The sequence below is a fragment of the Nicotiana tabacum genome, chromosome 11 (genome assembly GCF_000715075.1).
Source record: "Nicotiana tabacum cultivar K326 chromosome 11, ASM71507v2, whole genome shotgun sequence".
Lineage (NCBI taxonomy): Eukaryota > Viridiplantae > Streptophyta > Magnoliopsida > Solanales > Solanaceae > Nicotiana > Nicotiana tabacum.
This window is the reverse complement of record NC_134090.1, coordinates 52,509,698-52,528,878: the sequence shown is the minus strand read 5'-3', so window position 1 is coordinate 52,528,878 and position 19,181 is coordinate 52,509,698. Positions and strand designations below refer to the sequence as shown.

At 36.1% G+C, this 19,181-nt stretch overlaps 1 protein-coding gene and 1 long non-coding RNA gene across 2 annotated transcripts; both read right to left on the bottom strand.

The window, feature by feature from the left end:
• Positions 1-430: 430 nt before the first annotated feature.
• On the bottom strand, positions 431-2,427 carry LOC142165839 (uncharacterized). Its single transcript, XM_075224217.1, has 4 exons — positions 2,356-2,427; positions 1,201-1,455; positions 1,004-1,123; positions 431-920 (listed from the first exon to the last, which is right to left on the bottom strand). The coding sequence occupies exons 1-4, from the start codon at positions 2,425-2,427 to the stop codon at positions 507-509; spliced, it is 861 nt and encodes a 286-aa protein (XP_075080318.1). The 3' UTR covers positions 431-506.
• A 4,584-nt stretch (positions 2,428-7,011) lies between these two features.
• On the bottom strand, positions 7,012-8,677 carry LOC107768273 (uncharacterized). The gene is made up of 2 exons (XR_001644122.2): positions 7,539-8,677; positions 7,012-7,311 (listed from the first exon to the last, which is right to left on the bottom strand). It is a non-coding gene; the product is annotated as an uncharacterized LOC107768273 (long non-coding RNA).
• Positions 8,678-19,181: the final 10,504 nt, after the last annotated feature.

Below are 19,181 nucleotides of genomic sequence, written 5' to 3'. Positions count from 1 at the left end.
TTATTTTTTTAACATGAAAAGCGACCAAATAGAGACCAACTTTGGTCGCTTTTCTGTGTATTATTTTGGCAGAAACTGCCTGTTTTGGCAGCTACACCACCTGCCAGTCATACCAAAACCCTAACAAGCAACAACAACAACAATTCAAACAACAATTCCAATAACAATACCAAACAACAACCCAACAACAACAACAACAACAACAACACAAAAACAACATTAAAAGCTACATTAAAACCAAGAAAGTGTAAATTTCAATAAAACTACCAAACTAAGTTAACTCTTATTACAACCCAATGAAAAATAAATTGTATTTGTCTAGTTCAAATTGTCTAAAATTCATTCATTGTTTGGTACATCATTATCATCACCGTTTGATGAAGTTTCATCATCATCACGGTATTGAGAAGGGTCTACTTGTCGATGACGGGAAGAATGATCACGGGGAGGACGGGAGGAACGACCACTTGAAGGACGAGACAAACGAGCACGGGGACGGGCAGCCTCTAGCGATGATGGCCGAGACCGGGGAATCGAAAAGATCCAGCTAGGAGATTTTTGATCTGCTCTTGCATGCTCTGGCACTGAGCGACCACGCCAATATACTGAGCATCTCTAAGCTTTTCTCTTTCCTTGGACGCTTCTAGCTCGGATGTGAGCTTTGTCACAGTCTCCCGCATAGCGGAGAGGCTCTCCCCATCAAGTTGCTCGGCTTGCGAGGAAGTCCCTATTCCTTGCATTCCACACCTATACCGATGGAATGTCTTAGTAGGAAGGCCGTATACCTTCCCCCATTTTGGACCGCCTACAGCCCGCGTCCATAGTCTTTCAACATCCTCGGCCGAAAGTTGGAATGGCGCGCCTGACTCATTAGGTGGCTGGCTGCGTATCAATTCCTCAGCTTCAACTCTGAAGCGATCCTATAAGAAAAAGTAAATTGAATTAGTATTTCAAAATTTATATAAAAGTAAATGAAAATACTTAATGAAAAGTGAAAACTTACATGTACAGTCGAGGCACGTCCCTCGACCCACCTTTCTTGATTCGTCTCTTTCTTCTTCTTCACAATATGAGTCTCCATGAATAGCTCATCTTGGTTCATCGAACGGCCCAACTTCTTTTCCTGAAAACTCATAAATTTTAATTAATAAATAGAATAGATATACTTTGAAAATTAAAATAAATTAAGCAATTACGTACCATTCTTCTTTTTATTGTCCCCTGGCTGACCGCACCTCCAGTGTGCAATGATCCGCCCTTCTCAGATGCGCGAGCTTTCTTTCCCTTTTCGCTCTTCTGTAAGAACTCTACAGTAAGCCATTGCCTTTGCAAATCATCCCAAAACTCCTGAAGCAACCAGCCAGGCTTCTGGTTCAGCTGTCTAGCTATGGAGAAAGAATGCGACAACCGCTTGCGAGCTTTGAGATTAAAATTTGCAGTCACGTCCGCGCTATACTAGTGTTCCCATACACACTTGCTCATGTTTATCGGAGGTGGATAATCATATTCCAGTTTATTCTTTTTGAAAGCATTTTTCATCCTTCTAAACTCATGACCCTCAGGCAAGAATTGATGATGACAATCAAACCATGATTGCTTTCGACCATGTTTCAAAGTGAACGCTTTACTATTTTCCATGCAGTAAGGACAAGCTAGCTTCCCAGTAGTCATCTACCCAGACAACATTCCATATGCAGGAAAATCATTAATTGTCCACATTAAATTAGCACGCAAATTGAAATTCTGCTTGGTTGATATATCATATGTTTCAACACCATCGTACCACAATTGTTTTAGCTCATCAATAAAAGGTTGCAAATATACATCTATCAAACTTTTCAGATTACGTGGACCGGGGATATTACAATTTAAGAATATATATGGACTAGTCATGCACAACTCGGGTGGTAGATTATAAGGTGTAAGAAAGACAGGCCAACATGAATATGGTGTCGCAGATACAGAAAAAGGCGTGAAGCCATCCGCACACAGACCTAACCGAATGTTCCTTGGTTCACTAGCAAAATATGGATATGTCCTAACAAAGTGCTTCCGAGCTTCTCCATCTGAAGGATGGCACATAACACCAGGTGGTCTTCTATTTTCAAAGTGCCATCTCATATGAGGAGCAGAACTCATCGACACATATAACCTCTTTAGCCTAGGTATAAGAGGTAAATAATGCATCGCCTTGATAGCGACCATCTTCCCGCTGGAAAGCCTCTTGAAACGAGACTTTCCGCAAAATTTACAATTGCTTAAATTTGCATCATCTTTATAATATAACATGCAACCATCTTCACAACAATCAATTCTCATTGACGAAAGTCCTAACTTAGAAAATAATCTCTTTGCCTTATCAAAATCACCAGGTAATTCGATTTCCTCGTCAACTAGTTCACGCATAAGGTCAATGAAATAATCCATGGCTGCTTGAGAAATATTCCAATCAGATTTGATACTTAGTAATCTAACTGCAACAGACAACTCAGAGTGCGGACGTCCTTCACGTAGTGGACGACTAGCTTCCTCTAACTGTTCATAAAAATGTCTTGCTTCATCATTAGGAGTTTGTTCAACATTTTCGTTGGCCTCACCCCTAAAGTGCATTCCAAAAGCATTCGCAACCATATCATAAATTCTGGAATCACTATTTCTATTCTCCCTCGATCTACTACTTTCACCAACAACCATGTTATGAAATATCCCATGGCTACCATCCATCTCTCCATGATTAGTCCACACAAAGTAATTCGCTATAAACCCCACCATATAAAGATGAACCTTAACTTCCTCCGGTTTCCAAACTTCATACAATCACACTTAACACAAGGGCACCTACTTACTCCTTCTTTTATGTATGGTGGAAGTGACATTGCATGTCTAATAAAGTCCTCAACCCCTTCTACAAAATCCTCCCGCAATCCCCGCCGATTAGGATAATTCCTATTGTACATCCAAGAACGATGTTCCATCTATTTAAATAAAGCAAGAACAAATTAAATTAGTTAATTCATAGCCTAATCTTTTTTTAGTTAACTAAAAGTCCAATTCATATCCTATTATTGTTGCTTCATAAAATGAAATTTAACCCCATATATAAATTAGTCTACCTAAATAGTTAATTTATTTGAACCCTAAAAGTATTAATAAGAACCCTAAAAATTGCAAATAATATATAACATGGAGAAATTGAACCCTAACATGGAGAAATTGAACCCTAACATGGAGAAATTAAACCCTAACATGGAATTAACTTTGAACTAAACATAGTTGACAAATAATATATAACTTTGAACCCTAATATATTGGAATTGAACCCCTAAAATCACTGTTTTTCGGAAAAATAAAAGAAAGGAGAGAGAAACTAACCTTGGGAGTGGAGGTCGCCGGAATTTGCTGCTGCCGTCAGGGGTCGCCGGTGGCGGGGGCGTCGCTGCTGCTGGAAGTCGGAGGGGGGAAGGGGTTTTGAGTGTTAGAGGAGAAATATTTTAATTTGGGGAATAATTTTGAAAGAATGGACCTGAAACCCGTTTTGGCTCTTGTTAAAACAACTAGCGACCAAACTTTGTCGCTATTTTGGTAGCCAAATTATTTTTGACTGTTTGACCAAAATAGCGACCAACGTTGGTCGCCATTTTTGACCGTTTGACCAAAATGGCGACCAACTTTGGTCGCTATATTTGAAAATAAATAAATAAAATAATTATTTTCCTCTTATATATATATATATATATTTTATTTATTTATTTTCAAATATAGCGAACAAAGTTGGTCGCCATTTTGGTCAAACGGTCAAAAATGGCGGCCAACGTTGGTCGCTATTTTGGTCAAACAGTCAAAAATAATTTGGCTACCAAAATAGCGACCATATATATATATATATAAGCTGTATTCGATACGGTATTACCTAATACACTTATAGTTAGTGCATAGTATAGCGTAAGTACATATATTATATATATAAGCTGTATTCGATACAGTATTACCTAATACACTTATACTTAGTGCATAGTATAGCGTAAGTACATATATTATATATATAAGCTGTATTCGATACAGTATTACCTAATACACTTATACTTAGTGCATAGTATATAGCGTAAGTACATATATTATATAGATATATAAGCTGTATTCAATACAGTATTACCTATATATATATAAGCTATATTCGATACAGTATTACCTAATACACTTATACTTAGTGCATAGTATAGCGTAAGTACATATATTATATATATATAAGCTATATTCGATACAGTATTACCTAATACACTTATACTTAGTGCATAGTATAGCGTAAATACATATATTATATATATAAGCTGTATTCGATATAGTATTACCTAATACACTTATACTTAGTGCATAGTATAGCGTAAGTACATATATTATATATATAAGCTGTATTCGATACAGTATTACCTAATACACTTATACTTAGTGCATAGTATAGCGTAAGTACATATATTATATATATAAGCTGTATTCGATACAGTATTACCTAATACACTTATACTTAGTGCATAGTATATAGCGTAAGTACATATATTATATAAGTATATATATTATATATATATATATAAGCTATATTCGATACAGTATTACCTAATACACTTATACTTAGTGCATAGTATAGCGTAAGTACATATATTATATATATATAAGCTATATTCGATACAGTATTACCTAATACACTTATACTTAGTGCATAGTATAGCGTAAGTACATATATTATATATATAAGCTATATTCGATACAGTATTACCTAATACACTTATACTTAGTGCATAGTATAGCGTAAGTACATATATTATATATATATATAAGCTGTATTCGATACAGTATTACCTAATACACTTATACTTAGTGCATAGTATAGCGTAAGTACATATATATATATATATATATATATATATATATATATATATATATATATATATATATATATATATATATATAAGTTGTATTCGATACAGTATTACCTAATACACTTATACTTAGTGCATAGTATAGCGTAAGTACATATATTATATATATATAAGCTATATTCGATACAGTATTACCTAATACACTTATACTTAGTGCATAGTATAGCGTAAGTACATATATTATATATATAAGCTATATTCGATACAGTATTACCTAATACACTTATACTTAGTGCATAGTATATAGCGTAAGTATATATATATATATTATATATATAGACACACACGCCCGCTTCGTAGTACTATTCATCCCTTGTATTACAAAAGTGTTAACGACTTACATTTATATTATTTACATAGTAAATACAAAAGTGATTTTTAATTTTGACCATATAGAGACCAACTTTGGTCGCTAACTGTAAATGAATTTAATTTAGCGACCAAAGTTGGTCACTAACAGTACATGAATTTAATTTAGCGACCAAATTTGGTCACTAAATTTTAATCAGATTTATTTATATTTTATATAATATTTAAATTAATAATAAAAATTGTTAAACGTTAGAACTGGGTCCCACATTGGCGACCAACGTTGGTCTCTATTTCATTAAGCGACCAACTTTGGTCGCTAGCTTTTGAATTATATTTATTTATATTTTAATTTTTTTTAAATAAATATATATTTATTAAAATATTATAACTGGGTCCCATGTTAGCGACCAATGTTGGTCGCTATCAACTTATCCTTCAATTAGCGACCAACGTTGGTCGCAAGTTTTAAATTATATATATTTATATTTTATAAGTTTTATAAAATAATAATAAAATTATTAACAAATTTAATGTGGGTCCCACTTTAGCGACCAATATTGGTCGCTAATCTCAGTATATATTTGACCAAGCAAGTCTGACCAGTCCAGTCAACAATTTGACTAAATTTGCGGCCAAATAGCGACCAACTTTGGTCACTAAAGTATTTCAAATATTTTTTTTATTATTTTCGGCAGTTTGGCGACCAACTTTGGTCGCTTTTCTTGACCGACCAAATTTGGTCGCTAATTTTTGGTCGCTTTTTACAGGAATTCTAGTAGTGTTGGTATGGCTACTGGACTAGAAAGAGATGAAGGGTTGCTAGGATTGGAATTATTAGAACCTGGTGTGGATATGTCAGAGGTATCCGAAGACACTTCTAAAAGTTCAGGAGATATGATATGGACTGTGGGGGCAGGCTGGACAATGGCCGTTAAGTCTTCCTGGGATGGGGTATCACAGGATGTTTCTGTAGCTTCAAGTGTTCCAATAGCACATTGGTCATAGTGCTTCTGTATGAACTCCTGGAATGTAGTAAACTAAATGTTACTTGATTCTGCAAAAAAATCATTAGTAGAGGACACATAGGGTAACTTGAGTTTATCAAAAATAATATGGCGTGATATGAAAACCTTCTTTAACGGAGGATGATAACATCTAAACCCTTTGTGGAATAGGTTATAACCTATGAACACACATGGAAATATTTTTGGTTGGAACTTGTTCTTATTTTGCCCTTTCAGATAAGAAAAACATCTGCACCCAAACACTTTTAGGGAATTGTAATCAAGTTTTTGACGAAACAATTTAGAGAACGGGGATGGCATGCTCAAAGTAGAGGTAGGCATCATGTTAATTAGAAAAGCTGTAGTCATAAAGGCTTCAACCCAAAGGAATAATGGCAAGTTTTCATTGAATAACAAAGTTAGACCCGTTTTAACAATGTGCCTGTGTTTCCTCTCTACGAATCTATTTTGTTCTGCAGTATGCGGACATGAAATCTGTCTTTTGACACCATTTTAAGCCAAGTGATCAATGAATTCTAGGCTATTAAACTCTGCTCCACCATCAGACTGAAAGACCTTGAGTTTTCTCGAAAACTGATTTTCTACCAATTTTTGGAAAACTATAACAATAAATAGAAAATCAGATTTTCTTTTCAGAGCGTAAGACCAAGTGAATCTAGTGCAGTCATCAATAAATATAACATAATATTTAATTTTTTGAGATGATGCAACCGGAGCAGGACCCCATAAATCATTATACATTTTTGCCAATGCCTCAATTTCTCTTTTATTCGACACTTGAAAGGGTAACTTACAACATTTGCCCATTTGACAACTAGAGCAAACAGAAAAATTTTATTCCATCTTTTAACATCAATCATTTTATTGCTATGTAAAAAGCTAAGAATTTTTTATTGTGGATGTCCTAATCTTTGATGCCATATTGTTTTTGAATTCTTCTCTGCTCTTGTAGTTGTTAATGCCTTATGTAAATTTCCTTCCAGGGCGTACAAGTCATGACTTCTATTCCCTTTTGCCAGAACTTTTCCCATTTTCCTGTCCTTAACAGAAAAACCTTTGTTAGTGAACTCGAGAGAGCAAAGATTATCAATAACAAGTTTACTAACAGAAATAAGGTTTTTCTTGAGTCTGGGCACAACAAAAACATTCTTTAAATGTAGGTTCTTCCCAATATTTTTGTCTCCCATGTGTGTGATAGGTAATTTATCACCATTACCTATCATGACGAGATCAGTTCCATTGAATTGAGAAGGATTTGTAGGTATACCTGAAGAGTTCACCATGTGGTTGGTAGTTTATGAATCCATGTAAAGATGACTATCATGTTGATCGGAAAGCGTCATAGATAATAAAGCTTGTGGAACCTCTTGTTGTGCTTGATAGGAGTAATCCCATCTATAAAAATAAAGAAGTGTCATATGGTTGTTCCTTCCACAAATTTGACAAGGATTATTTTTGGAGTTTTCCTTCGGTTGACTTGGTCAAAATTGTGTATTGAATGGCCTTTGGTTAAAACCTCCTCTATTTCCTCTTCCTCTTTGGTTTCCTCTTTCTCTAAAAGAATTGCTTCGACCTCGTCCTTGTGTTCTCTGTCCCATAAAAGCTACGGCTGAGTCAAGATTTGCCTGTGTCACTTGCTCCTCTCAATCTTCCCTTATCTCAAAACCTCTAAGGGCATTTATAAACTGATTAAAGTTGGGATATGGTGCTTTACCAAGCATCACAGTGCGAATGGTCTTGTATTTACTACCAAGACCTCTAGCAAAGTTAATTACTTTTCTATCTTCATCCAATGGTTTTTGAATAGCCATGAGGCTATCACAGATTTCCTTAAACTCCTTTATGTATTCAACAATCGATTTGGACCCTAGTTTCACAGTTTGAAGTTGTTGCTTCAACTGAAATTCCTTGTCTTTGCTCGCTTGTAGATATGTATCCTCAAGGCAACTCCATATTTTTCCTGCAGTAGAGCAACCAATGATGAGGAACATCGACACGTCTGTCGTTGTTGTGGTTGTGGAGAGTCAACTCCTAACAAGAACTTCACATTCTTTCCATTCAGTGAATTTTGGGTTTGAATTGACATCTCCTTTCTCATCCTGTATGTTCTCGGATGGGGGCTCCTCTTTAACGATCTTGTGGACTTTTAAAGTCTGCATAAGTTGAACGATTTGTGTCCTCCAAACAAGGTAATTTGATAGTTTTAGTTTAAAGAGACAGATCGAGATGAGTTGGTGAAGTTAAGAAGGTGCGAGGGCTAGGGTTATGCTAGAAGAAACAACCATGGTTGTTTTGCGAGGAAGGGAACTTCAGGATCATTGGTTTTCAGCCTAGTGCTTTGATACCATAAAGAAAATATGGCTTAGAACACACTGTTTCTTGTATTTTCTGTTTCTCAATCGTTGCTCTTGCTTGCTGATACAAAGGGGAATATATATACGTAGAGATGGACTTAATAGAGAGTCCTACAATAGGTATTTGGCTGTTACATGTATTCTAATGAAGTTATATGTATTACAACTTTACAACTTTATCACAAACAGCTAAGGATAGATACAAGCCTACTAGAGTTAGGTTTAAGCATAATTACAGACCTACTAGAGTCCTAGCTAACTTAACTAGGTTGCCTTACATAGCTCCCTTCAAACCCTAGTTAATTTCAACTATTTTTCAAACATTTTTATCCGAAAATATATTTTTGGAAGATCTTAACAAAATCTTTTATATCATGTCAAACCAATTCCTTACGTCTTTTCAACTAATCATATTTGTACCTTTTGCACTTCTTATTGCACCATATTGTTTTTTGTATCATAGTTAGATGTGTCTTCACATATTGGCCAACAGGGGATTATCCTATTGAAAATATTTCCTTAATTTCTACAAACAAACATTTGAAAATGTCAAAAAAAAAAAAGGGACTAAAGTTTAAAGTGCCAAAAGTGAAAAGCTTAAACTATGAGGGGTACTATACATTTAATCACAAATTTCTGCGTCTAACATTTTTTTAGGGTATTTTCCTTTTGATTATTTAGCCAACTGCATAAAGAGAAAGTTTTGAAAACAAGGAAACTGATTGACTTTGATTAAGAAATTTGAGACACCATGTTAGATTAACAAAATTATTTGACAGCAAAATGTTGTCAAATAATATTGTTTTTCCTTTTTCTTCACAAACTTCCATCAAAATATATTATGACAGGTCATTTTCTAGGACCGGCTTGTTGTCCTCACTATTCAACTGGAATTTCCTACTATTTAGATCAAGAATTATACAATGGCCACTTGTTTGTTTGGCATGCAATGATCCAAACATTGATAAACCAAAAAAATAAAATAAAATTAGAATCTCAAATTTCTGGTAAAAATAACAACTTGTCCTTTCCAGTAATATGACATGATGAATGAGACAGGTAAACTTACGTGTCAGGAGGTAGATGAGAAATTAATTGGTTTTAATGTTTTACACGTAATGCGCTTTGACATAATAAAAAAGATTTTAGGTGTGAAAATAAAGAACTTCTATATTTAATTCTCTCTCAATTTCACTAGCTTGTCACAATTTCAATTCACAAGAATATTAAAAAAAAGAAGGTAAATATAAGTTATTTAGAATTTGTTAAGAAACATAAGCATATTTTCTACATCTATATTTCGAAAAAGTCATCCCATAAAAACTTTATGATACTTAAACTCTAGAAAAATGATATTGTATAGCTGCTGTAAAAATAATACTCGAAAAATGTATAAAATTTGTATATATTTTGTATATTATATACAAATTTTATACACTTTTGCGGCTACCATATATAAATAGTTTCTGGCGTGGGCTAAAATTGATAATACCCCTAAAATCTATTGCTTGTACTATATTGTAAAAATAACATGGTATAGCCAGTTCTGGGACTGGTCACTCAAAAATAGCCAGCGTTTACGAAGTCAATGAAAAATAGCCACTATTTTGCTGCAATAGAGACCGGTCCAGCATAATATACTGGAGTTCGGTGCACCTGTGTATGAACTCCAGCATATTATGCTGGACCGGTATACTTTGCTGACTCCAGTATAATATACTGGAGACTGGAGCACCGGTGCTCCAAACTCCAGTATATTATACTGGACAATTATACTTGCTGGAACTCCAGTATATTATGCTGGAGTTCTAGTGTACTTATGCTGGAACTCCATCATATTATGCTGGAGTTCCAGCATACTTATCCTAGAACTCCAGTATAAAATGCTGGAGTTCAAGCATACTTATGCTGGAACTCCAATTTAATATACTGGCGTATTTTTCGGGTTTTGAACAGTGTTTTCGCTCAGATTTATCTTTACATGAAAAGTGGCTAAATTTCGATTACTTTTGAAACTGGGCTATTTTTGAACGACCAGTTATAAATATGGCTATTTTTGAATTTCTCCCTGTAGTATTTGAATGATATTGACCCTAGTATAAAGGGATGTAAGTGATTTATATAGCTGATCCAAAGCTAACTTGTGGTTAAAACATAGTTGATGGGTTACAAAAATGAGACAATTTAAATAAAATACTCCTCTGTTCCAGTTTACGTGAACCAATTTCCTTTTTGGTTCGTTCCAAAAAGAATGACCTCTTTCTAAATTTGGTAACAATTTAGCTTAAACTTACAATTCTATCCTTAATGAGAAGCTTTTATAACCACACAAATACTTTGGCCACTTTTTCACTTATTTAGGACCACAAGTTCTAAAAGTCTTCATTTTTTCTTAAACTTTGTGCCCAGTCAAACAAATTCACATAAATTATTACGGAGGGAGTAATTATCTTGGGACTAAGAGGACTTGCTTAAGTAATTTTTTTTTGGCTTTTTCGCCATGTTCCTTAATTTTATGTAGATAGATCTAAAAAACCGTATGTTGGAGGTGTATTCTTGGGGATTCTTATATTAATCAGTCCCCAAATGCATTAAATTGTGATGGAATTTCGGTAAAGCTCAGGCATAATGACGAACTTTTTAGAGAAATTTAATGATTCTGCTGGTTTGAAGTTTGAACTATATTGATCCACCTTTCTTTTGATTTTTACGAAATAGTTGCCAATTCTTTAAGGTTAGGTTAAACTCCTCTTCCAGCGTTTACACAGTAACGGTAACGACCCGACCGATCATTTTGCTTTCTAGAACTCTATTATCTAAATAAGACTTTTCGTACGTGCTTTTACAGTTTTATGACTTGCGGGGATGGTTAGTTCGAGATTTGGAAGAGTTCGGGTTGAAATCGGAACACTTGGTTCCTTAAGTTGGCTTAAAAGGCTAAATTTGACATCGGTTAACATTTTGAGTAAACGATCTCGGAATCGGGATTTGACGGTTCCAATAGGTTCGTATGATAATTTCGGACTTGGGCGTATATTCGGATCGGGTTTTGGACTACTCAGAAGCATTTCGGCGCCTAATAGTGAAAGTTGGCATTTTGAGTAAATTCTATAAGTTTGGGTTGAAATGGATTTTTACATTCTAAACGTCCGTTTGAGATTCCGGGCATGGGAATAGCTCCGTATGGTGATTCTGGAGTTAGGAGCGCGTCTGAAAGTGGATTGGAGGTCCATAGGTCGTTTCGGGGTCATTTGGCGAAAGTTAGAAATTTGAAGTTTTGGAAAGTTTGACCGAGGGTGGAATTTTTGGTATCGGGTTCGGATTCCAGTTTGGGAAGTTGGAGTAGGTCCGTAATGTCATTTAAGACTTGGACGCCAAATTTGGCGTCATTTCGAGTTGATTTGATAAGAATCGGACGCGCGGAAGTGTTTTTAGAAGTTTTTGAGTTCATAAGTTAATCCATTCGTTTTGGCATTCGATTCGTGATTTTTTGATGTTATTTCAGTGTTTCGATCGCGTGAGCAAGTTTGTATGATATTGTTAGACCTGTGTGTGTGGTTGGTGTGGAGCCCCGAGGGCTCGAGTGAGTTTTGGACGTTCGGAAGGGTAAGAAAACACACAGTTTTCTGGTATTTCTTGGCAGTAGTTGCAGGTCTAGCAAATACGAGAAATTGTTTGCAAATGCGAACCTCGCATTTTCGAGAAAAGCTTCGCATTTGCAAAGAAGTTAAACCTGGGCAGTGTTCGCATTTGCGACACCTGAGCCGCATTTGGGACCTCAGCAGTATTTGCATTTGCGACCCCTCCGTCGCATTTGCGACCTCAGCAGTTGAAGCCAAGGGTCCGCATTTGCAAGGTATTGGTCGCATTTGCGAACATCAAAGACATGTGCCCAGCTCATTTAATGCAGGACTTCGACCATTTATCTCATTTCACTTCATCTCTTGGGCGATTTTTGGAGCTTTTGGAAGAGGGTTTTCACCAAGCACTTTGAGGTAAGTAATTTCTACACAACATGAGTTAATATATAGATTATGGGTAGATTAACATGTAAAAATTAGTGAAAATCAAGGGTTTAATGAAAACCTAGGTTTTTGATTAAAATGAAATCTGACCACGAAATTGGTTACAGAACTTAGTAAAAATCATATATTTATGTTCCTAAGGTTATGGGTAACAACTTTCTTAGAACATTTCTGGAATTCAGGCACGTGAGCCCGAGAGTAAATTTTAGGAATCTTGCATATAGGGTTGGGTAATCACTTTAATAATGGGAATATGAACTTTTGAGCATAAATTGATTAATTTATATAATATTTGACTAGTTTCGAGTCGTTTCGCACCAAATTTGGAGGTTTGAGCACATTCTTGAACCGGGAAGTAGGCCTTGAGACGGGGTAAGTCTCTTTTCTAACCTTGTAAGAGGAAATTAACCCAATAGGTGAATTAAATAAATATGTGTACCTATTTATAGGGGCTACGTACGTACGAGGTGCCGAGAGTCCGTACGTAGCTACTATTATGCTATTGTCCGGGTAGTCTAGGACCCGTACCATGCTTTATTTGAAATGTTTGCACCCTACTTGTTGATTTAATTGCTTAAGTCATATTGGAAATGATAAGAGAATTATAAAAGGTAAAATTTACTTACTTGAAGTTACGAATGAGACACTTGACTATATATGAGAATATGTGTTTTATTTGAAATGTTTTCTATTTGTAGAGCGGGACGAACACCTCGGTAGCAGATAGATGCATCTATGGTTCATGTCGTTCGACCCTCGGCAGTGCACAGTTTAAATATTATGTTGGACCAGGCCGTACGACCTCGACATAATTTGCGCATGAAAATCTCTTTGGAACTATTCATAATTGATATTGCTTAAATGTCTTGAAATGCAAGCTGTTAATGATGAAACTAAATTTGGGATTTAATATTTGTGAAGGAAGAATTTTTTATTTCCTGTTATTGAGCTTTCGATATTATTCATGAAATCCATGCTTAGTATAAAATTTAATATATTATTGTTAGCCCGTAGTAAGTGTCAAAGTCGACCCCTCGTCATTACTTCTTCGAGGTTAGACTGGATACTTACTGGGTACATATTGTTTATGTACTCATGCTACTCTTCTGTACTTAATTGTATAGGATCTGAGGCGAGTACATCTGGTTACGAGTCCGGCGCGCATATTTGATCCCCGCTTCGAGACTACACGGTAAGCTACCCTTCCGAGCCGTACTACAGTAGCCGAAGTCTTCCTTTTGTTATATTTTTCTGTCTATTACATTTCAGACAGTAGATTAGTATTCTTTTGTATATTCTACTAGAATACTCATACACTTATGACACCGGGTCTTGGCACATACTAGTAGACTTATGAGTTTTGGGTTGTATTTCCGCAGTTATGATATTTAGCTGCTTTCCTTTTGATCGTTTTAAAAATCCATTATTTCTTAAACTCTTTAAATATAAGGAAAGTTAACTTCTTGAAAAACTTAATAGAAATGGAAATCACTAGATTGTTTGTTGTTGGCTTGCCTAGAAACGGTGTTGGGCGCCATCATGGCCTAAATTGAAATTGCTTTGTGACAATATGGTATCAGAGCACTAGGTTTACGTAGGTCTCACAAGTTATGGGCAGACCTAATAGAGTTTTGCGGATCTGTGCGGAGACGTCTGTACTTATCTTCAAAAGGCTATAGGGTGTTAGGAAACTACTCCTTTTTTTATCTCCTATAGTGTAGTTGATGGTATGCTAAGTCTCTTTCTTCTATTCTCTCACAGATGGTGAGAATGCGCATGGCAGATGTTGCGTACCCGGGATGAGCTGCTCCCCCTATTGCTAGAGGCCTAGGTAGAGGCCGGGGGAGGGCACCAGCCCGAGGTAGGGGACGAGGACTCCCTAGAGCTACCCCAGTTGCACCACCAGCGGATCAGTGGAGGATCCCATCATTGAGGAGCAGGGCAAGGTGCCCGCAGCAGAGCCAACCCCAGTGGATTTCATGTCAGCCCCGGGCTTTCAGGAGGTCATTGTTACATCCTGCATTTTTGTATGTTAAAGTTTTATTGTAAGCTAATCGACGTAAGTTTGGGAATGAGATTATTTTAAAATTATAAGCATTATGCTATTTCCAACAAGTAATGAGTAAATTCGTGAAGGTGAGAGGGTAAGCAAATCAAAAAAAATAAATTTTCGTCAAAGTTTGACATGTTGGGATAAATATGGACCGAGCTAAAATACCCGGTATTTATGGACTATTACCATACAAGGTGCCCCATGACCATGATAGTAAGGTGTATAAGGTGTGTTAAAGGGGAGTAGTATTTTAAGTAATTTGAGATAATCCTTAATTATGTATATTATGAGATAACGGGGGAGTTAACTAGTCAATTAATAATTGATTAATCCAAGTCTTTGGATAAGACAAGTGAGCCAAAACGTGGCAGCAAGAACAAGCTTAAATAAGTGACTCTTACACTATTAGCAAGGTGGCACACTTAGGGGAATTGTTTTGGCAAATAACCTTTATCAAGTGGGGTCACATACTTTAATAATAAGCCTCTCTAATTTATGTAAGAGAGCTATTATTCAGATTTGCTTTGGTAACGTTATTAGCTACAAAAAGACTACTCAAAAATCACAAAATGAAGGTGGTGGCAGATGAAGCTCTAGCAAATTGTTTTATCCGGAATTAAATTGCGTTATAGTAACGGGATTTTGCGATTCTAAAGGTAGTACGGTGCAATCTTTTCCAAGAATATCATATAGAATTTTCCCTACCCCAGGTATGTTGAGGCTAAGTTTTTCCTTCATTTTGCATGATCTCGTCATTACACAAGTTTGATAACGAGGAACAAAAAAAAATTCATATCCCGGAATATATCTATATTTTATTAGTCCCACAAGTTACAATATTCACTTTATCGGGTCTCCATATCCATTTGAGTATTTCCTTCTTTCAATCAAGAGAGCAGAGAGTTTATATATACAGTATTAAAATATTTTCATTACCATCGAGATATAATCGATGGGCAGGCCCCTATTGGACAACCTCTAATCAGATGGTAAGTTATATATCGAGCCTGCTGTGGCCGAGCGCCTATGAACAAGTCCAGTTGGTCGAGATACAGAGCCTAGTATCGACCGAGCATCTATGAGTGAGCCTACTACGGCAGAGCAATTATATATATATATATATATATATATATATACCGAGCCTTATACGACCGGTCAGCTATTTTACTCACTATATTGAGAGAGTTGAGTCAGTATCAACAGATGAGCATATCTTCAGTTTTTTTGACTCCCAGTTGCTTTCAGTTGTTATATTATCAGTTAAGTTTCAGCTTTCATTATATTGCCTTACATACTCGGTACATTATTTTGTACTGACGTCCCTTTTTTAGGGGAGCTGCATTTCATGTGTGCAGGTTCAGACAGGCAGATGGGTAGACCTCCTCATTAAGTGTTGCCCGAGTTCAGCTTGATCGGTAAGCTCCATGCCTTTCGGAGTTACCGGGTCTAGAACCTTATGTACATTTTGTATATATATGTATATATGTTATGAGTAGGTCGGGAACCTATTTCAATCACAGTATATCCATCAGTAGAGGCTTGTAGACATATCCTGTCAGTTAGTGCAGTATGTTGGGCTTGCAGGCCTTGTAGGTATATCTGGTTGGGTTGTCAGCTGTAGTAGTTATGACGGCCTTGTTGACCCAGCTTTATATTGATATTTAGTCAGCATTTTCACTTGTCTTGCAATGTGGCCCATGGCCAAAGTATGACATCATATGTTCAGAGTTCCTTAGTCACAAGTTGGTACGCAAGGATAGGTGAGGCACTAGTGCCGGTCTCGCCCCCAAGTTCGGGGCATGAAAAAACATGGTAACTTGAAGGAGAAATGATTATGTAACAACAATCTCACAACAACATTGTATGCACTCCATAAGAAAATCGCACCTACCGTGGGTAATGAACGGGAGGTAAAAAAACTCAGAAGTGATATTCAAGATCATATGAGTTGTATGGAATTCCAATATGCGTGGACAATAATATAAGCTAAGTACGCACACAAAAGGGGGAAGAAAGTCCATGAAAAGTAAAAGCTTACGTTTAAAGAAAGCTGAGAAGGAACAAGAGAAATTATTCGATCATTGATCTGGAATTAGTTATGTTATGGACGCACTTAAGAGTTTGGAGTTTTATACATGCAGCATATACAACCATGGAAGATTCCGGTATAAGTTAAAAGAAAGAATTGAGCCCAGGTCATAGATCGAATTGTTAAAGGATTACATCATGGATATTCCATAGCGCCCATGAATGGATAAAGTAATAACTAATACCATGAGCCGCAGATCAGAAGATAGCTTAAGCCTACATAAAGGTTGATCAGAGGAAAGGGGAAACTAAAAAGTTGCACCAACAAAGTAAATCAGGAGTCTGATTATTGGACCCGAAAAACTATAGAAATCGTGATTGAGAACGTTGCAAAATCAATCTTAATATCAGAGGTACAAGAGAAATAGTACAGTAGCCATATTTTATAATGACTCTACGATAAAGCCAGTTAGGAAAATACCAGCCTCATAAGAATTTAGTATGGAGCTCCCACCGGATTGTATAGGCACCAGAGGTGCAAGTATTATAATAGAAGTTCAAGTTATGGACATGAATTATACCTATGTGGAAGGGAGGTCATGAAAGAGATAGAAGATATGAGGCAAGATTTTAAGGTGGTAAGGTAAAAGTGAACAACGTACGAGATACTCAAATGCAGAAGATTGTGAATAATCCATACTACGGATAAAAGGCTAGAAGCGCAGAGATTCAGTATCCAGGAAGGATAGCAGTTTCATTAGCGACATATCTTCTAACCTATGGTTTCTAGGTATCGATAGTTAAAAGAGTAAAGAAGAGTTTGAGACGATGTGATGTCTCGCTTAACGTTCCAGAATAACATAAGGAAATCTAGGGTGCAATCAAGTTGAAGAAAGGTTGCGAGCAGTATAAATGGATATGTATGGGTCGCAAGCTAAAATATGGTAGAGCGACAAGATTGTAGGAAGATAGGAGTAAGGATAAGAAAGGGCGAGTGAGAAGGTAACGAGAATGGATAAGCCCTCGGGATTAAGCCTATGAAAATGAGAGAGAGCTGATGGGTTCGTTAAATTATATAAGGCTCAGTATAGCCAGAATGAACTCAAAGGAGTCTAAGACTAGAACATTTAGAAGAGATGGAATGATGCCCTGGTAGTGGAATAAGGTCATAATTGTGATAGATAAAGGATAATGTTTGGCCTTCGATTGAGTAATGACTTGAAGAGGATTTTATGAATTGTAAGGAACTAAAATACCCATATAAGGTGAGTCACACTGGGATGCTATAAAGTACGGTTATGGAAGTATAGTATCACCCCTAGGTAGATCAATTTAATTATTTCGGTTGTCCCCGATGAAACGCGAGCCCTAGCGATGTTGTTACATAAGAGATCAAGTTATCAGTGGTAGATGATGAATCAACATTAAGGTAAATCAACAATAGATGGATGAAAGTTCAACAGTATGAGATGAAAGTAGACCATCAGTCTTAAGGATAAGAAACGAGAGTAACCTTGAGTTGGTTGCAGACCTTAGTAATGATAAATCGAAGTAAGATTTATGGTGTAGTATGACCTATGTAGATGCAGTAAAGTCATACGAATGGATAACCAAGTCTATAAAATAAGATATAACAATATTCGCAAGTTCTACAAGGTACCGAGTGAAGAACTTCAGTATACCTATAGATGCCCAGAGAGACATCTTATTAAGCTTTGTATATGTTTAAAAGTAGGGCCTAGAAATTTGATAAAAGCTGGGGGAAAAGGAGAGAAGAGACGCACAAGCACACTTACAAGGTCAGATTCATATAGGCTGTATGATAGAAGGTAGTAATAGTTATGAGATTGGAAGGATTCTAACCATAAGTCGTGGTGTGAGAAAGAGGCCTAAAGGGGGAATGCCCTGGCCTTCGGATTTAATCGCAGAACAGTTTCCTAGATGGCAAGGAGAGTAATAAAGTATTCGGAAGATATAGTTTATGAAAATGACAAGAGTACCAGTCAACATTCGAGGACGAATGTTCCAAAGGTGAGAGTGATGTTACATCCTGCATTTTTGTATGTTAAAGTTTTGTCATAAGCTAATCGACGTAAGTTTGAGAATGAGATTATTTTAAAATTATAAGCATTATGCTATTTCAATCAAATGATGAGTAAATTCGTGAAGGTGAGAGGGTAAGTAAATCAAAGAAAAAAAAATTCGTCAAAGTTTGACATGTTGGGATAAAAAATGGCCCGAGCTAAAATACCCGGTATTTATGGACTAGTATCATACAAGGTGCCCCATGACCATAATAGTAAGATTTATAAGGTGTGTTAAAAGGGAGTAGTATTTTAAGTAATTTGAGATAATCCTTAATTATGTGAATTATGGGATAATGAGGGAATTAACTAGTCAATTAATAATTGATTAATCAAAGTCTTTGGATAAGACAAGTGAACCAAAAC